This window comes from Hyposmocoma kahamanoa, unplaced genomic scaffold, assembly GCF_003589595.1.
Source record: "Hyposmocoma kahamanoa isolate Upper Pololo Valley unplaced genomic scaffold, ASM358959v1 87, whole genome shotgun sequence".
In the NCBI taxonomy this organism is placed as follows: Eukaryota; Metazoa; Arthropoda; class Insecta; order Lepidoptera; family Cosmopterigidae; genus Hyposmocoma; species Hyposmocoma kahamanoa.
In genome coordinates this window covers 8,167,154-8,181,694 of record NW_020654422.1, presented here as the reverse complement: position 1 = coordinate 8,181,694, position 14,541 = coordinate 8,167,154, and the positions used below count along the sequence as shown (strand labels likewise).

Below are 14,541 nucleotides of genomic sequence, written 5' to 3'. Positions count from 1 at the left end.
CGGCCGTAACTACAGATTTCGTGCTTCGAGAGTAGGACACCTGGAACTGCTAAACGGCCCCAAAACGTTGGTTTGTTTAAAAAACAAACACACGCGATTTAGATCCGGAAAAATAGTTTCATTTCCTGTAAAATTTAATTTTTTTGTCTAAGCATCGATGGAATTTGAAATAAAATTTACAATCCGTATGCTTTATTGTAAAATGTAAAGATGTAACAGGCCTCTATCATATGAAATTTCCGTTCTTATCGACTCAATCTAGTATCGATTCCGTTCTCATCGCGTGACAAGCGGATATAATAGTTAGATGAGAATTAACAATCAATGTAAATATTTGATGTATAACATGCATTAACTTCCCGGACACGGTCGTTACGGATTTTGTGCTCGCACTGAGCCGCGCCCGCCGTATCCTAGAGCAGAGAGTATGAAATCGAATCACTTTAGAGGCGTAACAAAACCTGTATCATGTGAACGCTTAATAAAATAATGTCATGCTTGCTATCATGGTTAACTATGCGAATATTAACTATGATAAATCGGTAATTGTCCTTAACTTCAACACTCCGTTTTTGTACAGGTAATTTTAATTTTATACATTTTTAACATAAAACCGTGAATTTACTCTGGAGCTACGAATAAAAGACTTGAACGAGTACGCGCAGTAAATTAGTTTGAAATTAAGTACACCCAAACTTTTTATGGGACACATGGGATTGAAGTAAATCATGATAAAATATGTAGGGTACTTAAGTTTTAATGTTCTTTTTTTTTGCAGCCACATAAAACTGCTTTGAGAATTCGGATGTCTCGTTGAGATAAAAGAATAGGAGGCAACAATGCGTTTTAATGTCGTTTAGTAGTTAAAATGTAACTATTATATTTCTTGTTATCTTAAATTTACGTTTCCGCAGTTTAACGGAGAAACATTATTACCCGGCAAACATGTGAAGAATGTTTAATACTATTGTAGAAAGTATATCCTTATTACGTTAAATATTGGTGGCATGGATTTTGACTAGTAGATACCTAAATATAAATTCTAAATAATTGAATGTAATCTTTTTTTTATTATTACTTGGTTGAAGATTATCAAGCTACTTTCGCACCTAAAATGCTACCGCTAGTTTCGTTTTTCACACTAACCTTCATGTTCTTTATAATAGAAATATTTTTAAATTTACGCGATATGGGATGAAAATTTTATCAATACAAAACAAACGCAGTACTTACCATCCACCCTGTCTTGTAAGCGTAAACCCGAACCTCGCTTCTCTATCGACGGAGACCCTGATGCCGATGATGCCCAGTCCTTGGGGTGATACCACTTGCCCCCGCATCACGGACACGCGGCTGCACAGAATGTTTTATCAGTCACCGCAAAAGACTGCGATACACGCCGTTTCGAGCGATATTGTTCACACCATCATTTGTTTCGTGGGATACAATGGTACGGAGGTTGTGCAGTTTTGTACCGCAGTTGTTGAGTGAGATTTGCGTGGTGAAAATGTAATTAAGTTTTGTTGTTGTGTAATGTTAAATTAATAAATTAAAAATTATGAGCGATAATGCTTGTGACAACAAGGGGTGTCAATAATTTTACAGCTTCAAAACCGATGCTTGTATTCTTGTAACTGTTAATGCATTGCGTAGTTTGCCATGAACACCGAAATAGTTACTTTGTTTTAATATGTTACTTCCGCTTGAAAACTTTTGTGTCGGGCACAGTTATATTTTTTTTAGATTTTTTTAAGTTAAGAATATTTGAGGAAATCTCCAGTAAATCCCAGTTTCTATTGTTTAGTACCTACTGACAAAGCTTGGTCTGATCTTTAGGTTGTAAATTTGGGTGTTTCACATGTTATTTGTTAACCTATGAAATAAAGAGAACTTACTACATTTCCGCTTTTTATTCGAAATATTATTAAGCCATAACGTCGGATAAAATCGGATGCTTTATTACCTATAATTCGGTGGCTGACTGACAAGGACTGCACCTTTGATAATTAAAAAAAATATTGAAGAAAAACAAACGTTTAAAATGTTATCTGTAATTTTATGTAACATTTAAATGAACTCTTTTCATGTGTAGAAATAGAAAACGTAAAAACTTCGGATATCAATAAAAAAAATTGTAATTCTGTATTGAGATCCAGTTGTCATATTCCTTGTCATTATCAGAACTTTCAAATTTATAGTGAGTTAAGATCTTGTATATTTAACTTTTACTTTATGGCGGGACAAACAAGTCGTGCGCCTGGTGGTAAGCGACATGTCTATTCATAACCGTTGCAGTACATCACAGCTTTAAATAGCAAAGATCTTATGGGCACTGCCACTGCGCCTTTACCCTCAGACATAAGTTGACAAGTCCCATGTGCCTGTAATTTCACCAGCACCCTTACCCTTTTAAACTGGAACGCAGTAATACTCACATTACTGCTTGGCGGCAAAAATAGGTAAAGTGGCAGTACTTCCCTGGACGATCTCTTTCACAAGGAGCTCTACTGTTTGCAAACATCCTAAAGCCTCGCGTGTATCAATATGTGAATTAATTCAGACCCAGACAATATTATTCTTATGATCGTTTATATGATCATAGCCCAGATTAGATTATAATGAAAATGTATTCAAATATATCGCTATACCTATATTGTATATAATCATAGGGCTTAAAGAAAAATATGTTTTTCATACAAACGAAGATTGATATTTATTTAGTACATTTTAATGAATATTGGGCATTTAGCGCTTTTCACATTCTCTGGGCCTTAGAAGGTTAAAATACAAAAATCGTAAATTGTCACATCATTCCGGGATCATTGGATTTAAAAGAACGAAGAACATATTTTAAGAAGCCGCTTCCATATTTTGACAGCAATTCACGGAAAAATTAAATTTAGGTATAAAAGCATTCGAATATACGATAACCGATAAATCCGAGTACCGATCCACTAACTTTAACTAGCTTAATATATGACCCTTGTTATTGTATTATATTTGCTTATGTAATGGATTTCGTCGAAATAAGTAAACCAATCAATGAATGAATGATATTTATTTTTACTTAAGTGTTGCTGCGCAGGTATCTGGCGATCTCGTCTTATTTCAACGAGACAGTTTAGTCTTCTTATTAATGTTACACTGTTAACGTTATGTTGTATTTTATTTCTAAATAATTGAATGGATGACCATTGATTATATTTTGCACTCGATACTCGAGTATAATGGTAACATTTGTAACTCTATCAATACCATACCGTCAGGGATAGTGCAAATCCGCGTATGTAGTATAGGTACAAGGCGCGTATCTGCACTGAACCAAATTTCACAGGAGAGGGATTTAACGTTATTACTCTGTTATTTAAATGGCTACGACTTTCATTTTTACAACAGTAAGCATTAATTTGTGTTGTCTGCGGACAGATGACAATAGATTCCCGTAAATCACGCTAATTTGGTTGCCACGACATTTATGCGGATTTAATTTGGCCACTAAATTACCGAAATGGAATAATCAAATGCTAGTTACGCGTAATTGCATTATCCCCGACGATATTTGATTGAATTTATTTAAGCTTCCTGGCACTCAAATGAACATGCTGTAAATTAATCTGACATTCGTTTTACGATTTCTTAACACTAAGATATATTATCGGTTAAGAGTCCGTAGCTAGGGGATGTTCCGTACCTTTTAGCAAATCATTAGTATTTATCTAAAGTCGTGATGTACACAAACAGCAGTTAAGTAGCAGTAGAGCTCCTTGTGAAAGAGTTCATCCAGGGAAGTAGGCATTGCCACCTTACCCATTTTTGCTGCCAAGCAGTAATCTGAGCATTACTGCGTTCCAGTTTGGAATAGGTCAAAATTACAGGCACATAGGACTTTGCAATTTATGTTTCAGGGTGACGGGCGCAGTGGTAGTGCCCCTAAGATCTTTGCGATCTAAAACTTTGAGTGGCACCGCAACTGTTATGGATAGACGCAACACTTGTTCGTCCCGTCACTTGGTATTATAAAAAAAAACAGACACTTCAAATAGGTACATGTACCTTGTTTGAAAAAGTACTTTTGGAATTTCTTCAACTGCTGAGCATAGGCTATAATTCCCATGCGAACGCAATATGGATTGGCAGGTAGATATGTGCAGATTTCCTCAAGATGGTTTCCTTAACCGAAAAACTCAAGGTACATTACAAATTAAACCTCGCACATAAATTCCGAAAAGTCAGAGGTGCAAGCTCGGATTAGAACCTACGATTCTCTGCGGTAGGTCAACCATTAGGCTACCTTTTTATAATAATTTCAATTTCGTTTACATATTTGACTATCAATTTATGTTTATTTTGTCGTCTTATGGTGTGTAACAACAATAGAAAATTTAATAATAATAATAATGCTATCCAGCGTCAAAGAGTAAACGTACTTTAATTTCTTATAACCATGACTACGGGTACATTAGGTAGCGTTGTAAGGTAATAAAGATGTATTAAGATCCAGCTAATTTGAATTAAAAAAAATCTCATTTTTATTTTATAGTATTGATTAAATGAATAATGAAATTAATAGACACTTCTTATAACCGTATGTTAGGCTGGGAAGCCACAGGTGGAATATAAATATAGCACTATATATATATATATATATATATATATATATATATATATATACTTTTATACCCAGACGCTTTTATACCCAGACTTCATTTGTCAACTGCCTCCGTGCCCGAAGTGATATCACGCGGTCTGCCACGCAGAGTCTCCGGGTTCGATTCCCGGGCCGGGAGAATTATTTCTATGGTCTACATTTATTTCTCTCGTGAGTTTGGATGTAATTTGTGGTTGGCTACGCGTGTCCATGGCACCCGCGATACGGGGCTAAAAGTGTGCGCGTTATTTATATTATTTATTTATTTTCGTGAAATGCTATCGAAATATGGAAGGGACTTCTTAAAATATTCTTTTTGTTCTTTGATACGAAGTTTGTATTTTAAATTCGTACTATTTCTTTCATTGTAAATTTTAATGGTCTGATCTTGATCAGGTATATGACAACTGGATATCAGTACCGTGAATAGCTAGAATTGTCAAATTTAAACTTTAACCATGGTACGATGGTTTTAAAATGGATAGTAAAAAAATTACTCACAAAACTGTTTTTCTTCTGGATTTTTGACATTTTCTATTTATATGCCAAAAAAAGGATTTATAATGTTACATAAAATCATTCGCATAACATTTGAAATTTTTATTTTCGTTCAGTTTTTTAGTTAATAATTTCGTCAACCCGTGTCCGTATTATGTAATCCGGGGTCGCGAGATTTTTTCGATAGAAAAATGTATTCCATGTTAGCGAGCATCCAAAATGTACATAAATAAGCATTCGATTATTTATTATTACAGATGGAACAACATAAACATAAAGAAACATTCCTCCGACTGGACGCGAACAAACGACTGTTTCCTCAACTTGGCTAAACAGCCGTTTAAACTCAATACAAAGATCCGCAATGGGTACATGGAGAAATTCATAAAATCCACTGATCGTTCTGCTGGCGATTCGTAGCTCAGTCGGCCGAGTGGTAGCCACGTTGAAGCAACAGTGGCTGGTTTGAATCAGGTTGAAGGATTTCTTTTTTATATTACTTAACGACGGGATGAACAAGTCGTGTGCCTGGTGATAAGCGGCACTCCTGTCCCTAACAGTTGCAGTGCCACTCAGAGTTTTAAATCACAAAGATCTGAGGTTAGGGCACTGCCACTGCATCCTACACCCTGAGACTTAAGCTGACAAGTTCCCTGTGCCTGTAATTTCACCAGGACTCTTACCCTTCTAAACCGGGATGCAGTGATGCTCGCATTACTGCTTGGCAGCAGAAATACGTAAGGTGGCATTATATCCCTGGACGAACTCTTTCACAAGGTACTCTACTGCTACTAAAATTTTTCATTATATTTGTTTGATCTTTGTATCAATAGTGTAAGGTGTCAAATCACAAGATCTCGGTGGCTAACTGTGATCGCCTCTTCGAGAAATCACACGGTCAGGAAACTTTTCACGAAAAATAGTAATGGTATAACAGTGCCAATCAAACACCTTTGGACTTTTTTATTTGGGGCTACGTGAAAGATAAGGTATATGCCAGTGGCCCACAATCACTTCAAGACCTCAAAGATGGTATTAGTGAAGTTATCGAGGACATACAGCCGCAAATGTGCGAATTGGTGATGGAAAATTTCATGGAAAGAATATGGTCCTGCAAGCGCAGCCGTGGCGGCCATTTGACTCATATTGTTTTCCTTTACTAATGGCATTACCCTCCTCTTTACAATTAAATAAACATCCGATGATTTCGTTTAAAGAATACTTGTTTTTTTTTACATATCAAAATGAAATCTCTTATTGGAAGACTCTTCATTTCCTACGGTAAACCCAAGTAATAATGTATTTTCAATAGTTTATATATCTATTAAAATGTACATCCAATAAAAGGGATGTGTTCATTCATTATCATCATTATCGGTCTGTAAAAGTCCCGTTTCAGAGTAAATAACTCAGTATTGTACTGTAGGTGGTTAGTGTAACTACACATATGAGTTCAACTGCTCGAAATGATGGTTAAGATACAGAGAAAGGAATTAATCTCGACTCATCACGCAGGAAAACATCACATTGCAATTAGTTTATGGCGTACCGTCATCATTAACTCATTATACATGAAACTGTTGGCCACGGATCTGCTCTACGGATCACTTTACAACGCTATGGAATGGACGGGAATTTGTGTAACGAAAATGATACATGTCATAATGAACTTTATCTTAAGAGTCGATACTACCTCAGCTCGAATTTTTCCCGGACTAATACACTTCATTTTGCGCGGGGATTCAGGGACACTGGCTTTATTTCAGAATTTATTTTTTTTAAACAAAATAAAAATAATTTGAAAAATGTATATTCCATAATTAGAACACGTATAGTAATACGTATTCTAATTATAGTCCATCTGTTTAGGTACCTACTTAGCTAAATGTAAACAATCTTGAGATGTCTATTTAATGAAATATACATTTATAAAATGATTTTCCCTTACCATCAAATACAAATACTTAGCTTCATATGAAATTGCATTGCCTATACAAATTGCCTATTTTTATACCTATTGATTTGTAAAGCATGTGTTTCAATAAAAAGATGTATCAAGATTGTTTACATTTAGTAAACAAATGGACTATAGTTCAGTTGATTTAAAAAAAAATCATTGTTAAAAAGTAAAGTACGTATTATATACAGCGGCGGTTTTCTCGTATAATTTCGAGGTAAGTTTGTACTTTTTTCTATCGTAAAAATTTTTAGGAATCGTGTTTTCTCACCGTATAGTAATCAGTGTATACCCTCAATTTTACTATATATGTATTATAAAGTGATTAATTTAACACTTTCACAGTTGTGCGGAATCAACGAAAGCCGTATGAAGTTGTATAGACTCTTAATTATGTACGTAAAAACTGGTAAAGCCAAAAAACAGGAATATAGGTTTCATTAAGATGTTTTCCTGCACTGTTAGCGAAAGTTTTTGCTACAAATAATCGCAAATGTATATTAGCTTAGAAATCAAAGTCGTAGGTATATACCGACTTAGGGATCGAGCTCGTGGGTTAGATCCCTCATGGACCGCAAGGTTTATTTTTATTTTTTTTTGCTTTTGAAAAACCTTAAAATATTTACCATTGAATTTTTGCAGTTTTTGTAATTGATTTTTTAAATTTGTCAATGTTAAATATATATTTATTGTCTGCGTTTTTACCAGCATTGTGTTTAAAAGATGTAAGTTATAAGGTACTGGTGAAATTACAGACACATGGGACTTGTTTACATTATGTTTCATTATTAACTCACATATTAACTTTTTACTCCGGGTGATGGACACAGTGACAGTGCCCCTAGATCTTTACGATTTAAAGCTCTGACTGGTACTGCAACTGTTATGGAAAGGCGTGTCGCTTGCCAGTCTTGCCTTGTGCACATTTGGACATAAAAAAATGGTGTTATATTTTCCTTGTAACGAGCTTTTATAGCAGTAGAGCTCCTTGTGAAATAGGTCGCCCAGGGAAGTACTGCCACCTAATCTATATCTGACGCAAAGCAGTAATGTGAGCTTGCTGGCGAAATTACAGGCACATGGCATTTGTCAGCTTATGTCTTATGGTGACGGGCGCAGTGGCAGTTTCCCTCCGACTTTTGCGTTTTAAACTGCAAGTGTTATGGACAGGCGCGTCGCTTACCACCAGGCTCACTATTTGTTCGTCCCGTCACTTGGAATTATATTTAAAAAAAGCTTATACTTCTAAGTTTCTTTATTAGTTAGTCTCGTTTCGTCAATGTAATTTACAGTTTTTGGTATAGAGATTGAACAAACATAAACAAAATTCCTCTGATCCGGTCGGAATAAAACTACCGCTTTGCCAACTGAGCTACGGATGGAGCCAGCAGACCTAAGGAATCTCTCTATGTGCTTGTTGTGGATCTTGTATTGGTTTTTAAACAACTTTTTTGCCATAGCACAATCTGTGACACCTTATGAATGTTACTTCACTCAGCCAGGTACCTTTACAGTTACCAGAAGACTGACAGAGATGTCACTATATATGACAGTAAAAATATCGTGATATTCAATAATAACTTTTTTTGTAAAAAAAAACGACCTCAAAAGTTCGTGGAATTACATCTATTTGCCCAGTTTATTGAAATCGATTACTGGAAAGTACGCGAAACCGGATTCATATCCCTAGTTTGCCATCCTTAGAGGTGGAATATTTTCTTCAACATTAAATGGGACCAATACTGAGATACTTTCCAACAAAAAAAAGAATCGCATAACATACACACAAAAAATACAGTTGAATTGGGAACCTCCTCTTTTTTTGAAGTAGATTAAAAATAAAATAAAGTGTTGTATATTCAAAGTGTTACGATCGGGATTTGTTGTTTGAATCCAAATTTCTATGACAAGGCGGGTCGGGAGCAGTTCAGAGTAAATTACTATTGAAGCATAGACCACTATATTTAAGAATGTACAGTGGTATATATGTATATAGTATATATATACATGGTATAATAGTTAAATAATTTATTTAAAGATGTACACAAGTACGTTCATCTTTATCCGCTGCGCAATAAAATCCTCTTCTTGCCGTATTCAATTAATATGCCATTATGACAGCGAGGTGCAAAAAAACATTTTTTTATGATATCAAGTGACGAGTGACACAGCTACCCTGTTATGTTACAGTACCAGGTCGCCTAATATGAACTCTTATTTCCACGCAGTTTACGCCATAAACTAAACTGCCTTGTAATTGCGTATTTTGAACTGGTAGTACCAGCCAGTCAGCGGTCATGTGACACTAGGCTGTCCTCTGCCCGAAGTTTGGTTGGCAATATCGTATTACAAACGTTATTTTGACATTTTGTTCACGTTTGATCTGTCAAAAAGTAGCAGCAATAAACACCATTCCGTTTACTATGTCTGGGTGTAGCTTTTATTGAATTGTTTTGTGTATAATTGTGTAATAATTATTATGATTTTGAGTTTATAAGGGTATTTTTAGGAAATCGTTTCATCATGTGCGATGAATACGAATTGTTTGAGTATCTCGAAAGTGATGCTTCACATGATAATAATATGGAAAAAATCCAAAGAAGACAACTGCGAGATCGTAGTGATCCGTTTGAAATGGATGTACGTCAATGTATGAAAAGAAACCGGCTTAGCAAAGATATGGTCCACAATCTTTGCGATGAACTTAAACCGCACATGTCGAGGCCTACAAAATCCATAGATTTGTTAATTGAGACTGAGGTTATTTTTCATTAAAGCCAAGTATTTAATTTAAATTCTTACAATTTAATTTAGAGTCAAATATTCTTAAAATATTATTAACATGTTTTCAACAAACTACAAAGTAAAAATTTACCCGCGGAGTTTCGTCGACATGGGTCGTCGTCGTTCGGAAACTTAATTTGCGTTTTGCTCTTGTTTACAAAAATTAAAATATAGTGTATTTTATTATATAGTGTCTTTATTATTATTATTATATAGTGTCTTTATTTATTTTTATTTATGAATAATACGTATCTATTATTTTTCTCTTAAACTAAGTGACAAATATAACACCGTAACTTACTGGTAAATATTCATCAATGTTTTTGAACGTTACATTATAAAGCAGGAGCTAGTCAAGTCCCAGTCATAGACAAAATAATAACCAGCGAGAAGTCGGCGAAAAATATGTCGTAATAAGAGTTTTATCCTGTCACTTATTGGGCGTAAAAAGAATTGCCTAGGACTTGCATGGTTTTTTAAAGTTCATAATATGCCCAAAACCTTAAATCGCAAAGACCTGAGGAGCAATGCCACTGCGCCCGTTACACGGGGACAAAAATTACAAGCCCTATGTGATTGTAGTTTCAACAGCATCTTTATCCTCTTCTAATCCGGAACGCAGTAGTGCACACATTACATCTTGGCGGCGGTAATAATGCGCATTATGGTCAATGAAGAAAAAAAAAATCGAAAAATCTTCAAGTGTACTCAAACGTATCAGGTACAACGCGTGACTAATGAGAATGCAATTTTGTACGAAAATAAATTATATCACATTGCAGTTGTCTCCTCGCTTAGGACTTAGGACTCGCTAAATTAGTAAAGTAGCTGTAGAGCTCCTTGTAGAGGTAGTACCGCCACTTTACCTTTTTCTGCCGCTAAGCAGTAATGTTAGCATTACTGTGTTCCGGTTTTGAAGGGTGCTGGTGAAATTATAGGCATATGGGACTTGTCAACTTATGTCTCAGGGTGACGGGCGCAGGTAGTGCCTCTCAGATCTTTGCAAATTTAAAGCTCTGAGTGGCATTATAACTGTTATGGACAGGCGTGTAGCTTACCATCAGGCGCGCGACTTGTTCCTTCCGTCACTTGATGTTATAAAATAATAATAATGAAGTAATAATGTGGGTGTACACTATGTAAGGGTAAGACCATCAAGTTAAAATTTGGCAAATACCACATCATTTTCATCCAAATGCTACTATGCATTCTCCTATCAACAATATAAATATCGATACGGGGTTCGGAAGTAACTTGTACTGATTTTTATAAGTTTGACACCTCTCTAAACGGAAAAGCACTATTTATATTAGTATTTAGTTTCAGTCGCTGTCTACAAAACGCGTAAGGTGGAAAATTGTTCTTGCTGGTTATTTTGTCTTTTCACATCGGAATAGCCACTTCAACCATTTTTTCTACTAATTTCTGCTAACTTTTACCAGAGAACAGTACAACATAGAATCCCAATGCCACCGGGCTGTGTTTTGTTTTACTAGGTTTGCCTATCGACCAGCTTAAGGCTTTTACGCAAATTATTTTAAAGCATTGTCAACTGCCTCCGTAGCCGAACGGATACCATGCCGGACTGCCACGCAGAGGTCCCAGGTTCGATTCCAGGGCCGGGAGAAATGGTTGTATGGCCTACAATTATTTCTCTCGTGAGTTTGGGTGTAATTTGTGGTTGTCTATGTGTGTGTCCATGGCACCCGCGACACAGGGTTTCCCTAGTGCGGGGTTATGTTGAGTGTGTGCATATTTAAAAAAATAAATTCTATCGTTACAAAACTTTACCGAAAAACGTTACAGAACTTTTTGAACATATAAAAAGCCTTTTGAAATGAAATTGAACAATAAGTGCGCATTTGACCTCGTCTCACCTGTTGGACAGTGATGATGAGGTCAACAATGGAGCATGCACACCTAAATATTACCTATTCACTTATAGTAGCATTAAAGTTCCTTATGAAAGAGTTCGTCCAGGGAAGTTCTGCCACCTTATCTATTTCTGCCGCCAAGCAGTAATGTGAGCATTGTTCCGTTCCGGTTTGGAAAGGTAAGGGTGCTGGTGAAATTACAGGCACTTGGGACTTGTCAACTTATGTCTCAGGTTACAGGGGCAGTGCCTTTAAGATCTTTGCGACTTAAAGCTCTGAGTGACACGTACTGCTACTGTGATGGATTGGCGTGTCGCTAACCACCAGGCGCACGACTTGTTCGTCCCGTCACTTGGCATTATAAAAAATAAAAAACTCTCGCCATGAAAAGAGCTAAGTTATTCAGGGTTTCAGTCTGCAAGCAGGATTGGGCAAACGTGATGGGTTAGAGACCCAATAACCGAATATTACAGAAAATCTGTGCTCAGCAATGGATGTGTACGATTTAACACAGTAGAATATGCTGCATAAATGTATGGTGAAATTACCGGCTTGCTCTCTATTGCTAATTTTATTTTATTTTACTACGTTATGATAACTTCAAATTGATATGAAGAACGAAATATAATTTAATAATAAATAAATATACATTGTTTATATTTCTTTAATATATTATTAATTAGCGTGACTGTTCAAATATATAAAAAAACTGTATGGCAAATAAAATTTTATACAATACAGGTTATTAGTCTATATCTATAAAATATTACTATATATCTATATCGTTGCACTTTTTAAGAACACGGTGCCACCAATGGATATTTGTATGTCATTATTTTGAAATTTAGCATAGCTGTAGAACTTAGTTACTCGCGTCTATTCTATGAGAAAGAATTCAGGACTTACAATGTTTTAGATGAGCGAAGTATATTATGAAAAATTGATTACAAAATATATCGACAAAAATGAGCGAAAGATGAGCTCATCTTCGAAAATAAATATTCAGACTAATTCAATTGAATGAAATAAAAGACCCTGTATTTAATATGGAAAATAAATAAAAATTCCAAACATTTCAAGTTTCGTTTCATTTCGATATTTTGAGAAAATAATATTTAATTCTTACTTTTAACTGTTAAATAAATGGCATAGTGTCACACTAGGACGATATCGTAGAGGTTCAATACAATTGGTAAATATAATTAATAAAATAAAAATGGTTCCACGACTATCTAGGAACCAAATAAATATTCACGTCAATTCACGCCCGATCTCAAAATCATATTTTTGATTTTATATGTATTAACAAATCGTATCCATGGTGCAATAATGCCACAGGGGAACACCAAAAGTGTTTTTATCGTATGAAAGTCATGAATATAATAAGAACTACACGAAACGAATTATGTATATGTGAAAATTTCCTCAAACGTAACTTAAACTCACCTATATTAAAGCATAAAAAAGTTATGGATTTTTTTTACCGAGTAATTTCGTTCGTAGAATCTTTAAATCTCTTTTCTGACACGTTGTCATTTTGTAGATGTGGCCTTATCAAGGGTGCGAAATATTGTTTTGCAACGGGCAGTAATGAGGGGCTGCATATGCCTTGAATGAAGCCAACGCAATTTATATAACAAATTTAAAAAAAATCTTTAAAGAAACAAAAACAAAGACCTTTGACAAGCACATGTTATTATATAATTGACTGATTATTCTTTGTTGCTTATTAGATGTCGACATAAAATTATATGTATGTTTAATGCAATAATGATGTGTGTTAATAATTTGACATTGATAGTTTATTATTTTATTGTTATTAATTGATTGATTATTCCTTGTACATGTCCGATGACAGTTATGATTCAATTAAATTTAAGTAAACTATGTGCCTAGTCAGGTAAAACATGTGTTCTGTAATAGTTGTTCCATCTTTCACTCCATGTTTTAAACAAATAAAATTTCATTTCATTTCATGAAAAAAGTCGTTGGGTCTGCTGGTTCGTTCCGTAGCTTAGTTGGAAGTGCGTCGTTCTGGTATGCTGAAGACGCGGGTTCAAATCCAACAGGATCGAATGAGTTTGTCTCTGTGTTCCATTTTTGTATTAATAATTATAGCAAACTAGTGGAGTGGATTCCCAAAAAACTTATAGAGTATTCCATTATATATGCAAATTACGCTTGAAATCATCAAATAACATGAGAAGAATGAGTAACGACTTTGTGATTAATATTTGTTCTTATTTCTCATTTACGATATTTAATATCAATCTATATATTATTTTAGATTTTAAATTTGGATACGTAATAGTAATACCTACAGTGACAATTAAAAGTTTCAAGTTAAACAAAGTAAATTGTAGGTAATTGAGAACATATTAATTTTCCCGTATATTTTATTTAAATGTACGCTTAGTTATGATTCTACATAAACATCATTTTGTACATTTAAATAAACACCGCAAACGATCTTTTTCTTTTCGTGTAAGTGGTAAAAATATCATAACTTTCGTATTTTTCATGTAGGTAAAAAATAATATACAAATTTTCCAATGTATTTCATTTATATACGTCGCTTCATAGATAAGGAGCGTATATGGAGATTATTCCATGATTTTCTTTGTTTGCAAACGTCACTCAGTTTGAGCTGTCTGACGTTTGTAAATAAGGAAATATTAATATTATATGATAATAATCTCCAAAAAGGCTCCTTCGCCATGATGCGACATACGTATATTATTTTACATAATAAACACAGCCAACCATCTTTCCATTTTTGT

The 14,541-nt window shown here is 34.7% G+C and overlaps 1 protein-coding gene across 4 annotated transcripts in view; it reads right to left on the bottom strand.

Moving 5' to 3' along the window:
- The window catches only part of LOC113235485 (teneurin-a), a 70,810-nt gene that overhangs the window by 12,676 nt on the left and 43,593 nt on the right, over positions 1-14,541 (bottom strand). For all 4 annotated transcript variants that reach the window (XM_026471187.1, XM_026471189.1, XM_026471188.1 and 1 more), the window contains one exon: positions 1,234-1,353. In XM_026471187.1, coding sequence (XP_026326972.1) covers positions 1,234-1,353 — 120 coding nt within the window. The remainder of the gene's footprint in view (positions 1-1,233; positions 1,354-14,541) is intronic.